This window comes from Podarcis vaucheri (genome assembly GCF_965113315.1).
Source record: "Podarcis vaucheri genome assembly, chromosome: 14".
NCBI lineage: Eukaryota > Metazoa > Chordata > Lepidosauria > Squamata > Lacertidae > Podarcis > Podarcis vaucheri.
This window is the reverse complement of record NC_138752.1, coordinates 27,979,118-27,997,958: the sequence shown is the minus strand read 5'-3', so window position 1 is coordinate 27,997,958 and position 18,841 is coordinate 27,979,118. Positions and strand designations below refer to the sequence as shown.

Genomic DNA, 18,841 nt, shown 5'->3' with positions numbered 1-18,841 from the left:
CACCCAAGGAATTCTGAGAGCTGTAGCTTGTTAAAGGGTGCAGCCTCTGGGGCTTTCAAGTTAAGAGAAAAGGCAAGGAAAAAGTGACTTCATAGATATTTATAAAATTATGCTTAGCCTGAAGAAAATGGATAGAGGAAAGTTGTTTTCCCTCTCTCATAACACTAGAACTTATGGACACCCAATGAAGCTGAATGTGGGAAGATTCAGGACAGGTAAAAGGAAGTGGGGGTGGTGGTTACTGGGTTGTTGTTTTTATTTTGATTATATATTTTGTGGTTTTCTATATTGCTTTTGTTATGTGACCTCCGGGTATAGGGCGGTATATAAATTCAATAACCAACCAACCAACAACAACAACAACAAACAACTATGGAACTCAGTCCCATAGGAGGCAGTGATGGCCACCAACCTAAATGGGTTTAAAAGAGAATAAGACAAATTCATGGCAGAGAGGACTATCAATGGCTTCTGGCCAGGATGGCTCCTCCTCTGTATGTGGAGGCAGAGATACTTTTGAATACCAGTTGCTGGAAACCACAGCGGGGCAGGGTACCCTTGTGCTCAGGTCCTGCTTGTGGGTTTTCCATTGGGAACAGGATGCCATGAGAACAGGACGCTGGGGGACTTCCGGGTTGACGCAATCTGGAAATGGCGGATTCCCTCCGAGCTGCGGAGGGAATCGGCCCTACCGAGGACGGGTCTTTGCCGCGCCGGCGACACGGGGACCCTTAAAAACCGCTGGCGCGGAAGCCTGCGGACTGAAGACTCGGCGGGTGCCTTAAGCGCCCCCCCTGATTCGCGAAGAGCCTTTTTAAAGGCTGCGGAGGGGATACGGGGGTGGCGTGGCACTGAGAGTCGATCGCTACCTCGGTGGAGCGAAGCCGCGAGCCATGACCAGAGAGCGCTGACTTCCTTCCTTGAAATTTGGATCGAAAGAATCACCCGTGAGTAAGACGGAATTGGACTTTAAGAATATTATCCTGTGAATTTGAGACGACCGGGGGGTGTGCTAAAAGGAAGTCCGCACCCCCCCCCTTGCAGACGATCTAAGCAACGACACAAGAGCTAAGCTGGAGAGCCTACCCTTGGTGGGGTAAGTTAAAAAGGACACTAACTTTCAAGATTTAGCTAAAGAAAATTTTGGGCTGGAGAGTGGAGTTTTGGAAACCTTCTTTTTGTTTTAAACAACCCCCCCTCCCGGGCTCGGGAACGTCCTGCCTTTCTGCCTGTGTAAGAGCTGCGGAGTTTGACAGCTGTCAAAGCTGCCAAACGGGCGGTTTAAAGTGGAAAAATTGCTATTTAAGATCCCTCTGGACTAAGACGAGTTACAATTGAGTCAAAGCTGTTGGAAACAAAGTAATAATAATTAGTTAAAGGATTGTTGGTGAAAAAGCTAATAAGTAACCAGATTCCCCCTAGGGGGAATTTTGTGAAACTACAATGGATACAATGGCTGTGGAAGGAAAGTTACTAGTGGAAATCGAAAGGATGTTTCAATTGGTGGGAATCTTACAAGAGCAGAGCTTGGCCATGAATAAACAACTTGTGACTATGACCTTGGGAACAGGCAACTCTGCTCTTTGTATTGAGGACCTGAATGAGAAAGAATCCACAGCTGAATGGGAAACAATATCTACAGAGGTGGAAGAGACTAAACAACAAGAAAAAGAAGAAGTAATCTTGGGAAGCAACAACCAAAAGCTGACATCTGTGGAACACAAGCAAGGAGACGCTGGGAACATACCCACCACAAGTCTGCGAAAGACACAGAAGAAGAAGGAGGAGGTTCCGGGACAAAATGGAATACAGGAATTTAAAATAAAGAAATATGGTTGGGGCCTCCGTTTGGACTTTGATTTTGAAGATACAGGCTTTGTGGAATTTTTTCAGCAGTTACTTTTGAATCTCCTTGTGGGAAGAGGATATACTTTGATGGTGAAAGAACTTTTCCCAGACCCGACGACTGACATAAAGGACTACCAACAGGACAGGCGGAGAGGGACTGAAAGAGACTTGAAAGCCTCGGACGTGAGGAACCCAGGCTGAGAATCTCGAATTTGGATTTTTATTTGGAAGGGACATAAACCGGGGATGGGAGGGAGGGAAGAGGAGATTCTTAAAAACTCTTAAGACTTTTAGGTTTGGTCAATATGACTCTTAATTAAGATAAAATGAAAATCGATGGAAGAGAACTTAAGTCCAACTTAGGAAAATCAATTTTTATTATAAAAGAAGTAATAAGATAAATAAGATGCTTAAGAGGAGAAATACCAACTTGCTGATATAATCTTGAAACTGGGATGCACGAGGGGAGGTGGGGGGAAGTCAGGGAACAAGGTTATGAAACCGGGATTTGCTGATTTTATACATGTCTTTGTCTTTTGTCTTTTTTTTGTGTGTGTTTTGTTTCTATAAAAGCAGAAAACCAAATAAAAATTTTATTAAAAAAAAAAAGAGAACAGGACGCTGGACTGGATGGGCCTCTGGTCTCATCCTGCAGCCTCTTCTGACGTTCTAATGTCCAGCTTTTGTCATGGTGCCCCTCCACACACAGCAATGCTGCGGAACCTATGGGTGGTCCAGTATAAGTCCACAACTAAAGCACTCTCATTGCATCAATTACATGTTGCAGAAAACACCTGCAGAAGTTCTACTACTCTGAAGGGTCCCCAATAATCCTTTTGAACCCTCTTCCCCTGAAACAGGCAGTACATTCTGCTGCTTTCTACTTACTGAGGTGTCTTCAGAGCAGGATGCAATGACGTTTTCAATAAAAGGGTTCCACTTGATGTCGAGCACGTTCCCCTGATGGCCGCACACTTTGGGGTAGTTTGGTTCAATCCGGCCAGTCTGCAAAAACAGAGCAAGAATTTGGGATCAGCAACTTTTCAACAATTCAAGTACAAATGTTTCAAGACCGCTGCCTGCCATTAACAGGGAGTCATCTGTGACCCAAATAAGGCACTGGAAGTACTCGGTTTAGAAGCATTTATGTTGTCGTTGTTACTGGGGTCTCATCCAGACGATGTGCCACAAGTCCGGAAATGTTTAAAGTCCTGTGTCTGAGCGGGCTCTTTTTCGGTAATTTCCACAAAGTCTGGGTGAGGTTGTTGGGTTGGCTGAGGCACAAACAAAGTCACGGTGAAAGGAGCGGCCGGATTGTGATTTGGAAGAGTTGGCCTTCTTGCAAGGATAGGGCTGCTTTGAAGTTCAGTCAATGTCAAGAGCTTCAAAGGTTTGCTGGAGATAGTGGCAGACTTGCAGGTAATTTCTACTGTGTACCAGGGATTCTGTTTTGACACTGCTTCACTGGGAGGCTCATTTAATGCGGCTCCCCTTTCATCGCTTCACATCTCACCGCTTCAAAGTTCCTTAGCTCCCCTCATCCAGGGATGGGCGTCTTGCCATCTATAAATACACAGAAGTGTGCTGTTCTGATGGCAGAGAGAAGACAGGCAGGGAGATGAAACCAGACCAGGTGGGTGGATGGAAAGGGGGACGGATTCTGAATAGTCTCTCCCCTCCCGGCGACACCATGTGACTTCCCGCAATTCTCCTTTTTGAAAAATAAAAACAAAACCCTCCCTCTAGCCAGTGCCGGTTTTACGTATAAGCTAAACAAGCTATAGCTTAGGGCCCCACTCTCTTGGGGCCCCTAAAAAAATGTAAATGAAAAAAACACACACACCTGGATGTACATTTCTAGAATATAAGGTAGAAAACAAATAAAATAAAATTTCAGTTCAACAATTACTTTGATAAAATACATAGTTTGTTATGTGCAAATGGTTTTAGATACCTATTAGGTCCATAAATTACCACATAGCGTATATTCAACACAAAAAACAGTGCCAATTTGTTGTTGACAAAGGACAGTTGGACATATAAAGGGCCCCATTACCTTTAGTAGCTATGGCCTCATCAACCCTAAATCTGGCCCTGCCTCTAGCACAGGGATGGGAAAGCCTTGCGGACCCGAAGGCCACATTCTGTACCAGGCAAGCTTCTGGGGGGCAGCATGGTGGTTGTTGGTGGGACCAGAGGCAAAGGTGGGCGGAGCAACTGATGTCTATGTTACCTTTGTGCCATAAGCCAGTTTCTAGGCACGCTGTTACCCCCTCATCCTTCCAGGCAAGCAAGGGGAACCCTCACAAGTCAAGGGCAAATTCCAGCCAGGCAAAATCACTTGCGGAAAGTGTGATGTGAGGCTGGTGAGGGGCAAGGCCTGCAAAGAGGGGGGGTGGCTTGGGAAAATTTGGAGGGCCAGGTGGAGAGCTCTGGGGGCATTTTGCTCCCTGGCCTGATATTCCCCACTGTGCTGCTGTTGCAGCACAGATGCATATTCTTACCTAAGACAGCTAGACTTTGTTTTATTCACTGCATTCATATCCCACCTTTCCCTCCAAGGAGTCAAAGGTGGCTTCTCCTCATTTCATCTGCACAACAACCCTGTAAGCTAGGCTAGGCTGAGGGATGGCAGTGGCTGGCCCCCAAGGACTCCAGGGCCAAGTGGGGATTAGGACCCTGGTCTCCAGGGTCCTAGTCCGACGCTCTAACCACTACACCACACTGCCTCTTGCAACCACAAAATGGGCTACACCTAGCCAGCGGCAGATGCTCGAGCTCCCTGGAAATGCATAATCAGGGGCTTGCTGTGCATCAAGATAAACCTCTTGAAGCTGCCAGCCCAGTTGGTGACAGCAGTGGTGCAGTGGCCAGGTATTAAATGAGGAAGCTATTCTGGAGCAAGGAGCATGGGGAATACTCTCTCCTCCCCAGCATTGCATGGCTCTCTCTCCCTCCTATTTATTGTCCCATCCAGTCCCATCGCAATGCTTCTGACTTCCATTTGTGAAGGTAAGGGAGGGAAGCCTCTCCTCCCATCCCCCGCTGAGTTTGTGGGATTCCCACTGGGGCATCTGGAAGATTTAATCCACTTGCAGAACTAAATTCTGCTCTTCTTCAGGGCTCGGGTCCTCAAATCTCCCTACAGAAGCAAGCCAGAGAGAACAATTCCTCTTCTCACAATGGCCAACCAGATGCATGAATGGAAAGTCCCCAAACAGGACAAATTTCCCCTCTTGGAATACCATCAACTGGTATTCAGAAGCATCACTGCTTCCAACAGTGGAGGGAGAACATAGCCATCCTGGCTAAAAGGTAAAGGTAAAGGGACCCCTGACCATTAGGTCCAGTCGCGGACGACTCTGGGGTTGCAACTCTCATCTCGCTTTACTGGCCGAGGGAGCCAGCGTACAGCTTCTGGTTCATGTGGCCAGCATGACTAAGCCGCTTCTGCAGAAACCAGAGCAGCACACAGAAATGTCATTTACCTTCCCACCAGGGTGCTACCGATTTATCTACTTGCACTTTGACGTGCTTTTGAACTGCTAGGTTGGCAGGAGCAGGGACCGAGGAACGGGAGCTCACCCCGTTGCGGGGATTCGAACCGCCGACCTTCTGATCAGCAAGCCCTAGGCTCTGTGGTTTGGACCACAGAGCCACCCGCATCCCTAGTAGCCATCAACTGCTTTCTCCTCCATGAGTTTTTATCTAATCCTCTGTTTTAAAGCCATCCAAGCTGGTGACCATCACTGCCTCCTGTGGGAGCAAATTCCATAGACATAGAATCATAGAATCAGAAGGGACCCTGAGGGTCATCTAGCCCAACCCCCTGCAATGCAGGAATATGCAGCTGCCCCATACGGGGATTGAACTTGCAACCTTGGCGTTATCAGCCCCATGCTCTAACCAACTGTGTGCTGTGCGAATAAAGACTTTATTTTATCTGTCCTGAAAAGTCCTATGTGGGCTGGAGTGACAGCAATTTCAAAGCAAGCCCAAGCTTTATTTTCAAAAGCTGAGAAAGAGATATTTAATCCACATTAAACTGGATTATTTGCCTGAATCAATGTATACAGAGAAACAATTTTCGAGAGGATAGTTTAAGCAAGGTTTTAACCAGCAGAGGGTGCCATCAAGCACCCTTACAATCACCAGCTCTTTTGCCAGGATATATCTGGCCACCGAACAGCTACCGTTCCTGAATCATAGCATCATGGAATCATAGGAGTTGGAAGGGACCACGAGGGTCATCTAGTCCAACCCCTGCAATGCAGGAATCTTTTGCCCAGTGTGGGACTCGAACCCACAACCCTGAGATTAAGAGTCTTATGCTGTACCGACTGAGCTATCCTGTTACATTCAAGAAAAGCTCAGTCATGTTTTCATATAATCCTGAATGACAGTCCTGTTTTTAGATTGCTTTAAAAAAATATTTAAAAAGACAAGGGGGAAAGTCACCTGCAGGTCAAGGTCCATCGAGCCTTTCCAGGAAAGCATCTTTGCAAAAATAAGATCAGGAGAAAATCTAACCTACTGTTATTGTCTCTAGTGTGAAATGCAGTCTTCGTCACCACAAAAGTCGTGGATTCATCACTCTCACCAGAAAGGTGATAAACTGCCTGGAAAGGGAATCTGACCTGCTTGCAGCCACAAAACTGAATAAAGGGCTAAACTTTCAGTTAGTAAATTAGTAAATAGCTGGTTCCTCCCTTCCACCATATGCACGGAAATGGTGGGGGCCCACTGCTGTCTAAATCTTGGGGGAACTTGGTCTTGGGAATGCATCAGCGCCGTCCCTTCACCCTTGGATTTTGCTCTTGGGTATCCAAGCCTAGTCACAAAGAATCAAGCATGAGTTTCACCAGCAAGCCTAAGAAACCAGGTAAGCTGGAATGAAGAGAAGAAATGTGCGATTGCCTTTCTTAAGCTGCATGGGAATGCAGCCTTTTCAACCAGCTTACAGATGTGGGAAATGCAAAAGCCTTACACAGATCAGAAAAGCCTTGCAGCTAGATCAGTCCAGTGGACCAACTAGTCCAGCATCTTCTCACAGTGGCCAGCCAGATGCCCCTGATTGGATGCAGGACCTGAGCGCAACAGCCACTCTCCCAATTGTTGTTCCCCATTATTTGGTATTTAGAGGTAGAGTGTCCCTGGGCATGGAGGTTCTTCTATCACAAGAGACTGCCTTAAGGTCTAGCCCAGCATCCCGTTCTCACAGTGGTCAACCAGACATGACATTGGGAAACATGCAAGCAGGCCCTGAGTGCAACAGCAACTCTCCCCTCCTGCAGCTTCTGGCAACTGGTGTTCAGAAGCATTGCTGCCAGTTTCCAGCCTTGCTGGTGAAAAGAGAGAGAGGCTGACGGCTGGCTTCATTTTTCACTCTAGTGCAGGATAGGCAAACTCCAGCCCTCCAGATGTTTGGGACTACAATTCCCATCATCCCTAGCTAACAGGACCAGTGGTCAGGGATGATGGGAATTGTAGTCCCAAACATCTGGAGGGCCGGAGTTTGCCTATGCCTGCACTAGTGCAGGAAACTGCAGCAGAGCCCAGCAAAGACTAAAATAGTTGCTAGCTGAGGATGTCTGCGCTTTTCATTCTCTGCACCCCTTCCCACTCCCTTCCCCTAAAATGAGGCATTCAAGGTCACACAGGAGGACATGCCTGGCAGATGGGGGAGCAGAGATAAGGGGCGAGAGATTAGCCCGTCTACCATGTGGCCTGTCAGGTCTGCTGCCAAGCAACCTAAATACAAGCTCTGGCCAAGAGAGCCCCCAACCTCTTGCAGATGCTCATTTCTCTCAGAGATGTTTTGGTTTGGGAGTCACTCCAGAATGACAAGGGCAGGCCAGTGTGGGCAGCACAGGTCCCCAAGGGTGCAGTGGACACGAGACATTGGCTCCCTGGTGCAGAATTCAGCTTGCTTTTAAAGGATTAAACAAATTCCATTGACTGCATCGTTGCAGGAAAGCATTTGGCAACATTTCCGTGACCTTCTTTCCCCTCTGTCGCTCACTCCCTTAACAAGCTAATTCCATTTTATTAGGGGGTGGAGATGATGACCCACGAATGGAAGCCCCACGAGAGAAAACTAAGCACTTTGTCTTGAAGTTTGCTTATTAATTTAATACTAGAAGTCATGGACATTCAATGCTGCTGCTGCTGCATGCTGGGAGATTTCAGGGCACATCAAAGAAAGTCTTTCTTTATACAGCACATGGCTAAACTATGGAACTCACTCCCACAGGAAGAAGCGATGGCCACTAACCTAAATGGCTTTACAGGAAGATTAGATAAATGCAGGGAGGAGAGGGCTGTCCATGGCTGCTAGCCAGGATGGTTATATACTCTGCTTCCATGATCAGATGCAGCAATGCACCAGTTGCTGGAAACTTCAGGAGGGGAGAGGGCTCTTGGGCTCAGATTCTGCTTGTGGGTTTGGCATGTTTGGTTGGCCACTGTGAGAACAGGACGCTGGACTAGACTACTTTTCTTATGTTCTTATGATTGCTTAAGGATAGAGGAAATGATCTTCTACTGAATAGATCCTTTGGTACATCAGCTCAGCATTGTCTACCATGTAGTTTCTGTGCTGACTAGCAGTGGGATTTAGTCAGTGATCTCCCACTTTCAGCATGCAAAGCAGATGCTCTGCAGTCATTCATCATTTGTCTTGTAGTTACTACGCCGCTTTCAGACTGCAGCATTGTATATTTGGAGGCTCTGATCCCCGATTCAAACACCAGAGTCTCCTGCAAGCCTCTTTCCTGCAGTACCAGATTGGTAGGGCCAGAGGGAGCCTTTGCCGGAAAGCAGCAAACCATCGCCACCTGGTTTCCAGCAGCCCTGAAATTCTGCACATTATTTTCCAGACATCCACTGGGCTCCAAGTGCAGCTGCAAAGGGGGGGAGACCTTTTTGCTCTTTCATGACTGTTGTCCATCAGAAAGGAGAGCAGCAGCCTACATCCATCTGTTCCTTCCCTCCCGCTTCTCAAGATGCTCTGCAGCTGCCTTGCTACTGCCTTGGAAGGAAGCTTCACTGCAGAGCCTGGCAAGGGACACAGGAGGAAATAGTTGACTGAGGAGTCTAAGCTTCTCCTTGCAGAGAGCAGCAGAATCAGGGCCAAAGTAAACACAAAGGGATCCTCCAGGCTAGTTTACTGGGTATCCAACCTGGTTTGCCTGTACAAAGCTTATGCAGAGGTCTATATTGAACATTCAGTCCGATCCATCTTCTTGTTAATAATTCCTTCACCCCACACTTTTCAGTGTATTTATTTCCCTGTCAACTTCCAAACCACAGATAGTCCTTAAAAATCAAAAGTAGGTTTGTTGCATCAGGTTGCAGAGGCGAAGAAGCTTCTTGGCCTAGATGACCAGCCCTTTAGCTCCACCCCCCAGGATGGGGTAACCCTGACAAGTGGGTGGGGCCCCCACCTGTCAAGTGTAGAGAAAAGCAGCTCAGCAAATTTTCAGCCAAGGTTGGCCGTGTACAGCACAGATTGGTTGCTGTCTACAACATCATTCCATTCCAGGGAATGTTTCTGAAGCAGTTTGTGCCCATTTAAAAATGCTGGTCGTGCTTTCAAACAGAATAAGTAAAGAGAACAAATGTATATCTAAATGAATAAAATATTGTGTGGTATTCAGACTAAACAGCAGGTGATGGAAACTGAAGCTCATGGAACATGGCCCCTGCCTCCCCCCAGCTGTAGAGTGGCTGAGGGCGCGTGCAGTCAGTGTGGGGGCTGCCGCTCTCGTGCGCCATCCATACGGACATCCGTACAGGCTGCCGTGTGTGTGCACTCCATACGGGATGCCGCACGTGCGCAATCCATATGGGATGCCACTCGCGCAGCAGCCCGTACAGTTACTGTGCAAGCGGCAGCCCATATGGATGCCCATATGGACGGCGTGCACGAGCAGCAGCCTGTATGGACTGCGCATGTGTGGCATCCCATACGGAGTGCACATTTGCGGCATCCTGTACGGAGTGCGCATGTGTGGCATCCTGTATGGAGTGCACGGGCTGCCGCACAAGCACAGTCCATATGGGTGTCACACGTGCACCACCGGGCAGTTCGTCCCACCCCTCAGCATCCTGCCCCGGGTACCAGAGAGGGTTCCTCTGCCACTGCTTATGGGCTCCCCATTGAGGCACCTGGCTGGCACTGTGAGAAAAGGATGCTGGACTGGATGGCCCCCAGAGGCCTGATCGAGCAGGGATCTTCCTATGTTCTGTTTCCCTTCTCCTATTCTCTTAAGGCCATAGCAGCAATGGAAGGAGGCCAATGGCAGCAGGCGACGGAAACTGAAGCTCATGGAACATATCAGGCTGACTTCCTTGGCACACCCAGGAGGAATCGCTTTGGACCACTTCGTGCAGAACAAGACCTTCGATTGTTGCAGGCGTTACAGAGACAGTGCGAGAAGGAAAGAGGGTGTGCTTTCACTAGCCACATCCCCCTGCTGCATTTCAGACCATTTTTATTTCTGCTTTCCTAGACATGCAGTTCTTCCTCTTGGAATGTCAAGCTGGGTTGGTGTTTGTGTGTGTTGCTAAACTTGGACAATTGTGCCCAAGCCCGTCTCAGGAAATTTGATTAAAAGATGAGGGATCTTGATATGGGATATATAAAAGGGAGTGGGCTAGGGTTAGGAATTGGTCCGAGCTCTCAATTTCAGATTTTTGCAGTTTATCTCCCCCCCCCATCTGAAATTCAGTTCTCTGCTTCTCCACATCTGTTTCTCCTCCCCACCCCCTTTAAAAAAAGAGGTCCTTATGAAAATGAAAATTCATCAGCAAACTTCTCCCAATGTGCATGTTTTGTGCAATTTGGACGGATGCACACTCCCCCCCCAAAGGATTGCCTCCAAATATAATGCAACTTTGCATGCTATTTCCATGAATCAATGCATTTCTTGCGTGTATACTTTACGTATACACACCTTTGAACACCATGGTTGGCTGGAGAACTCTGTGGCAAAATTTGGATAAGTTCAAACGTGGAACTTTGGTTTCAAGTTTAAAATATCCCCCTGGATGCTTTGGGCTGGAACTCCCATCCATTTGGGGCTGATAGGAATTGTAGCCCCAAACACCTGGCAGGCACCAAGTTGGCGAAGAGCACTTTAGCTTTTCAAAAAGGCTTTAAAATCATTCCCCCCCCTCCTGGAATTTAGTGACTGAGGGGAGCAGTGTATGTAAAACATCTTCTAAACTTGTAGCTTCTTTTTCTATGGAGCCACAGCAGCGATAGGACATAGAGCTTCATTTCTTCAGCAGCTGTGCTGGGAACAATTGGCCTTTGTCAAATTACAGGAACGGCTCCAGCAGGAAGAGCAGAGGAAGAGCCTTCCTTGCCATATGGGAAAGGTCATGCCCATCCCAGCACAATGGAGTGGTATCCCTGCCCCCCCCGAAACCCACTTGGCCAGCCTGACACAGCCAGAGGCCCAAGGCTCTGGATCACATGACATCTCTGGCAGATCATAGAACTATAGAGTTGGAAGGGGCCCCGGGGGTCATCTAGTCCAACCCCCTGCAATGCAGGTAAGGTAAAGGTAAAGGGACCCCTGACCATTAGGTCCAGTCGTGGCCAACTCTGGGGTTGCGGCACTCATCTTGCTTTATTGGCCGAGGGAGCCGGTGTACAGCTTCTGGGTCATGTGGCCAGCATGACTCAGTCGCTTCTGGCGAACCAGAGCAGCGCACGGAAACGCCGTTTACCTTCCCGCCAGAGCAGTACCTATTTATCTACTTGCACTTTGACATGCTTTTGAACTGCTAGGTGGGCAGGAGCAGGGACCGAGCAATGGGAGCTCACCCCGTCGTGGGGATTCGAACCGCCAACCTTCTGATCGGCAAGGCCTAGGCTCTGTGGTTTAACCCACAGCGCCACCCGCGTCTGCAATGCAGGAATCACAGCTAAAGAATCCTTGACAGATGACCACCTAATCTCTATTTAAAAACCTCTGACTAGGAGAGTCCACCTCCTTCCGAGGTCATCCATTCCACTGCTGAACAGCTTGCACCCTCCGGAAATTCTTCCTAATGTTTAGTCGGAATCTCTTTTCCTTGTCATTTGAATCCTCTCTTTTGGGGAAGCAGAAAACAAGCTTCTGTGTATCTGAAGATGGCTCTCATGTCACCTCTTAGGAGGGGGAGAAGAATCTCATGTAAAATCAAGCAAACTCTGTTGGCTCTAACTTCTACCCAGGCTTCTTGGAGAAGCTGAGTCGGTGGATTGTGCTTCCACTCTTTGAGTCTGTGAGAGAACATGAGCTGGCGAAGGCGCTGTGTTGGAGAAGGAATTGGAGAGGGTGGTGCCCACGGCCACTCTCCAAATTCCAAATGTGACCTTGGGGCCAAAGACATTAGTGACCCCCTCTAAGGCATGCTGACCTCCCACACATGGTTTGCAACATAACGCGTGATCCCATTCATTACCATTATGCTTCTTCAGTGATGGTTTGTACATCACACTGACCACAGGTTAGGGTTCCCCCCTCCCTTTGTATGGGAAGGAGACTAAAATGGTTAAAAACAAAATGCTCTCACTTAGCAGCCAGGTTTTCTTCTTCTCTTTCTTTTCATAATGACAACCATTCTGGGTACCCACTCGATCCGTCTAAATGCTAAATGTTGCTATGGAAACCCTCATTGGACGCACACAAAATTATCTTTGACATCACTTGGCGCAGACAAGCCATACCTTGCAAAGTTAAAGCAATCCTCCTCTCTTACCCAGATGGCACATTTTACACACTATAAAATGTGGTCAAAAAATGCCCCTCTGCCTCCAGCTCCTAGCGCTGAGCTGCTTGCGTGGGCGGACGTCAATCATCCAAATGGATCCCCACTTGTCAGTCATTCAGCCTACATGCTCAAGGCAGACCCTGTTTCTCTTTGCATGCTGCTGCCCAAAATATCCTAATTTCCCTAGTCCTTCTCGCCTTTGACAGCCTGGATAGCTCTGTTGGTTAGAGAGTAGTGCTGAAAAGCTTGCAGGTTCAATCCCCATACAGGACAGCTGCATATTCCTGAGAGCCAGTGTGGTGTAGTGGTTAAGAGTGGTAGATTCGTAATCTGGGGAACCAGGTTCGCGTCTCCGCTCCTCCACATGCAGCTGCTGGGTGACCTTGGGCCAGTCACACTTCTCTGAAGTCTCTCAGCCCCACACACCTCACAGAGTGTTTGTTGTGGGGGAGGAAGGGAAAGGAGAATGTTAGCTGCTTTGAGACTCCTTTGGGTAGTGATAAAGCGGGATATCAAATCCAAACTCTTCTTCTTCCGTGAAGTAGATTGGACGAGATGATCCTTGGGGTCCCTTCCAACTTTGCAATTCTTATCTTTGTTTTTCTTATCTGTGAGACTAAAGAAGAACTGCCTCACCTTTCAGCGGTGACATGACTCACAGAATCATGGACTTGGAAGGGAGCTGAAGGGGCATCTAGTCTGACCCCCCCGCAATTCAGTAACCACGGCTAACAGACTCGTTTCAGTTTGTCTGGCCTTCTGACATGGGGGTCAACTGACATATTCCACTGTGCTTTTGCAGTCAGAATGGCAAGAGTAGAACCTGCTGCTTGAATGCCATGTGTAAAGCAGCTTGTATCATGCTAGTGTGGCATAGTGGTTAGAGTGTTAGACTGGGGTTCAAATCCCCACTCAGCCATGAAGCTTGCTGGGTGACTTTGGGCCAGTCACTGTCTCTCAGCGTAGCCTACCTCACAGGGCCGTTGTGGGATTAAATAAGGAAGGGGAGAACCACGTATGCTATCTTGAGTTCCTTGGAGGAAACAGGTGGGATATAAAATGCATTTAAAAACAAAACAAAACACACTGTTTTAAAAGTGAGATACGGAATGTTCGAGACTGGAAGGGGGGCACACGACTTCTTCATTGCACCAAATTTGACTCAGCTTGCTGCAAATATAATCCCATCTGGGTGTGTTATTAATAGCACTGCCTACACATTAAAACAGGATGGAAGAGGTCAAACAGTCCACAGAGAGTACATAGATAATTGCAGGATCCTTTCAAATCTCTCCATGGCTCCAAAATGCTGATTCCAGGATCTGAATTTGTGGGGCAATTAAGATATTCGGGGCACGTGAGCCAAGCAGTGAACCAACGTGTCTCTGAAAAGAGGGGCTGGAGGTTTTGTTCAGAGGCAAGCAGCAAGCATGTTAAAGCTGATAGGATACACATCAGAAACAGAGGGAGCTTATTTATACAGAGACCACCAGTTCATCTAGCTATGTAATGTCCACGCTGACTAGACATGTGGCTGCCCAGGATTTCAGGGAGGGGACACTCCCAGGTTCAGTCCCTGAGATGCTGTTGGGGATTGGTCCTGGGACCTTCTGCATGCAAAGCAGCTGACCTGCCTCTCAGCAACAGCCCTTCCCTCCCTCCTATTTTCCCCACCACGATGGAACGTAATTAGCTCGCCTCAAGCCAAGAACATAGCCTGCACGCAAAGCCATCTCTTCTCCAGTGACTCTGCTGGGCACCAGTAGAACACTTTCCACCATTAGACTTTCCTGGTGTTAACCACAAAATGAAAATTCAAGCATGAAGCTAGGGTTGCCATATTTCAAAAAGTTACGCCAGGACACCTTGAAAGTTGTTGAGCTCTTTTTAGGAAGACCCCAAAATTGCTGAGTCTTTTTAAGGAAAACCTGAACTTATTTGGCTTTTTATTTTTACAGAAATATGATTTTTGAATTGACTTGCCTAAGATACAGGACAAAGCGCCACCTTTCAGAAATTCTCCCTGGACGTCACTTCTGCCTTTGAAATCATGGTAATGTAAGGCAACCCTGATGAAGCCACTGAACAAATAAACACATCAAGGAAGGACTTGTACAATTGACAGCTATTATCATGCCTCTTTTGACTGGCTGTCCTGCTACAAAGGAATTACCTGCATCTATTATGGCATCTGAGCTGGTGTCTATAATGTCTTAAGGCTGGAAAGGTGCTGGCATTATGAACTCCTCTGGTCCTGTGACTTCTGAGGAGATAGAAAGGTCAAAGGCTGAATCAAAAGAAACATTCTTCTCCAGGTATGAGATGCCCTCTAAATCTGTGGCATCTGGCTGACGCCTGTGAAAACAGGATACTGGATTGTCATGGATGCTTTAGCTGAGATTCCTGCATTGCAGGGGGTTGGACTAGATGACCCTTGGGATCCCTTCCAACTCTACAATACTACGGTTCTAAGTGTTTACAAGCACTGCTCCAGAACCCCCAAATGGTACACTTTCTGGGAATGTAGCCTAGAACCAAACTCTGCATTGGGGCAACAAATTGCACAGTGAATCTATAGTTTGCTTTTAAAGCGGAGGCCGACAAGTTTGGTTCTTTTGTGTTTGGATCCCTATGGAGATCTGCATGAGCATTGTGTGATGTCGTCTCCATGTACAAATAGTTAAAGATGCTTGCTCAGTGTGTCCAGTCAAGCGCCTTCATTAACCCAGTCCACATCAACCCCCCGGAGATGTTATTGGCAAGTATGAAAAAATGCATTTCAGCCAACAGGTGATTAGGAAAAAAAGTATGTTCCTAAACCAGAGATGTGGGACATCTTGATGATCAAGATGGATGCTCTGTTCTGACCACAAGGGGTTAACAACAAAAGATGCTAAAGTGCTATATTAATGACTCTGGAGTTGAGATTCAGTGGCAAAGAGACAGGAGAGTCACTCCCAACTGCAGCTCATGTACCTTGTTTTTGGAATATTAATCGGAATCAAGCTGCGTCTCACAATTAGAACGCTGATTGTACTTCCCTCCATCTGTAGTCAACCCAATTAAAGACGGCAGCTTAGGAAGAGGTTCATCGGGGGAGCTAATTGGGGGAATGAAATGGGCCTTTATGCTTAGGAAATGGGGGGAGGGACTGCCGAGCTTGAGGGGGCACCCTGCTTTCACTTCCCTGCCACTGCTGCCCCCACCCTGCTGCCCTGCCAGAAATCTCAAGTTACGAGATCTCAATGAGTACACTGCCTCTCTCTAATTTCAGTGCCACCATCAGAAGACAGAAGAAGTGACTTCTGGTTGTTTAGCCTTCTCTTAGGGAAGATGGTGTCTTGAGTTCCCACCGGATAATTTCACTGAGGTGTCTTTTCCATCTGATTCTAGGCAAAGGATCCAAATCTCAGGTGGCAGGGAGGACCACCAATCTAGTTGGCTTTAGAAGAGGATTGGATAAATTCATGGAGGAGAGGGTTATCGGTGGCTACTTGCCAGGATGCCAACGCTCTATCTCCAAAGTTGGAGGTAACAATGCTTCTGACTACCAGTTGCTGGAAACCACAGGAGGGGAGAGAGGGCTCTTGCGCTCGAATCCTGCTTCCAGGTTTCCCACAAGTCCCTGCTTGGCCGCCATGAGAACAGGATGCTGGACGAGATGGGCCACTGGTCCAATCCTGCAAACTCTTCTTATGTTCTAATGAAATCCCTCCGGGCTTAAACAGTTACAACCCAGGAGAGTATTTTCTCCTCATACATCCTTTACTCCTTGGGAAATTCATAGCGAATGTCTTCTCATGCTCTTAGCCGAAGCGCTTGTCTGATCTGCTTTGTTTTAGCCCAGCACCCAACGATGGTACAACCCAGGTGCAAAAAGGCTTACAGATAGAATTAAAGAACAGGGATGCCTCCTAGCACTTTCTGAACAGGAGAAGTCTCTTTTGCGGATCAGAACTCAACTGAGCTCATACCCTTTAAGACAGAGCTCCACTCCTGTTCGCCCCTCATTTCAGCAGTCTAATACAGGTGAGCAAATTTGTTTCCTTATTGCTGCTGTTGGGCAGTTGAGACTCACTGAGCCGTCAACCTGAATTGGGCTGTGTACACATTACCAACCTAACATGCAGACAGGCCATTCTTTTCCTCAATTCAGATCAAAGCTGGGGGGTTTCGGGGTGGGGAAAACATTAAAACAGAGCATTTCATAAGAAAGGACAGGATAGATACAAGGTAGATATGGATTGCAGCTAATGTAATGCTAAATCACTTCCCAAACCAGTGGTGGGAGCGCAATGGATGCTGGTAAATGGGGATGCACACACTGCTTTCTTTGCAGGGAGATGAGATGACACCGACTATTTCATCAGCATTCGTTCTGGTCTGCTTGCGGGGCAGGTTAGATGAGGTTGCATCAAAGCAAGTGCCATTCAACGCTTTGCTGCACAGTTTTGCATCACTTTCCCAAATGCCAATTGGAGGGAGGGGGAGTCAGGTTTGTTGCAGGAAATCTCTGCAGGGTTAAACTATGGAACTCACTTCTGCAGGAAGCAGTGGTGGCTAGCAACTTGGATGGCTTCAAAAGAGGATTGCACAGATTCATGGAAAAGACTTTCAGTGGCTATTGGCCATGATGGCTATGCTCTGCCTCCTGAATGCTTCTGAATACCAGTTGCCGGAAACCTTGTTGTTGTTTAGTCGTTTAGTCGTGTCCAACTCTTCATGACCCCATGGACCAGAGCACGCCAGGCACTCCTGTCTTCCACTGCCTCCCGCAGTTTGGTCAAACTCATGCTGGTAGCTTCGAGAACACTATCCAACCATCTCGTCCTCTGTCGTCCCCTTCTCCTTGTGCCCTCCATCTTTCCCAACATCAGGGTCTTTTCCAGGGAGTCTTCTCTTCTCATGAGGTGGCCAAAGTATTGGAGCCTCAGCTTCAGGATCTGCCCTTCCAGTAAGCACTCAGGGCTGATTTCCTTAAGAATGGAGAGGTTTGATCTTCTTGCTGTCCATGAGACTCTCAAGGGTCTCCTCCAGCACCATAATTCAAAAGCATCAATTCTTCGGCGATCAGCCTTCTTTATGGTCCAGCACCACCACCACCAACAATTTATTATTTCTACCCTGCCCATCCGACTGGGTTTCCCCAGCCACTCTGGGCAGCTTCCAACAGAAGGTTAAAAATACATTAAAACATCAGTTTTAAGAACTTCCCTAAACAGGGCTGTGCTCAGATCCTGCTTGTGGGTTTCCCACAGGCAAATTTGGTTGGTCACTGTGAGAACAGGATGTTGGACTAATTGGGCTCCCTTTGACCTGACCCAGCAGGCTTCTCTTACATTCTAACGTTTAGCCTCCCAATCACCTAACATTCTGCAACCTGAATTTCCGGCTATGAAAGTAGATCCTGCCTGAAAACTGAAATGCTCAGCAATCTACTGCAGTAGATTCCCAATCTCCCTTCTTCTCGCTCTTGATCCTGGCCGTGTCTAGGTTAAGGAATCGGTAGGTCTCTTGCAGCTCGCATCTTCTCCCCCAAACTTCTCATGTGGGGCTTTTTTCCCCCATAGCTGCCTTGCAGTCTGCTGAGTGGGAGTTTTTCTGGCTTCCAGTAAGAACAGGGGAGCAGGTTTTTATCATAAGTAGCTAAGATTTCTGATCTGCCAGCAGGGGAACATATGTCCCCCGAGAGAAGGCAATGTACTGGATGAGGGGGAAGAAAGACATTTTAATAAAAGCTCGCCAGAATATCGCAGCAAGGACTTTAGACTCCTGAGCTGAAGCGGCTGCTCTCGGTAGTTTCTAGGCTACCTCAATTTATTTCTGCTAAATATAGAAGCATATTAATTAGGGGTCTGTTCATTTCAAAAGACTCCAGCTGATTGCAAAGAAACTAATCCAATCCTTCTTTGTTCTCCCAACCCACCTGTTAATTATGCAAATGCAGCAAGGTGCGCCCCTGATTTTATCTAGCTCCAGCAACTAGAAACCTAGGAAGCTGCATTATATATACCAAGTCAGACCCGTTGCTCCAAATTGCTCAGTACCGTCTACACAGACGGGCAATGACTGTTTGGGGTTCGAGGCACAAGACATTCCTAGCCCTACCTAGAAGTACCAATGATTGAATCTGGGACTTTGCACAGAACTATGGCCCTTCTCCAAGTGAGTTCAAATACCTTGTTCCCTCCACCATTTCACAGATGCACATAAGGCCACTCCCTGT

The 18,841-nt window shown here is 47.6% G+C and overlaps 1 protein-coding gene across 1 annotated transcript in view; it reads right to left on the bottom strand.

Annotated features, from left to right (window-relative positions):
- CORO2B (coronin 2B) overlaps positions 1-18,841 on the bottom strand; it is a 79,483-nt gene that overhangs the window by 18,748 nt on the left and 41,894 nt on the right. Inside the window, exon 3 of the mRNA XM_082198627.1 lies at positions 2,737-2,853. Within this exon, the coding sequence (XP_082054753.1) occupies positions 2,737-2,853 (117 nt within the window). The remainder of the gene's footprint in view (positions 1-2,736; positions 2,854-18,841) is intronic.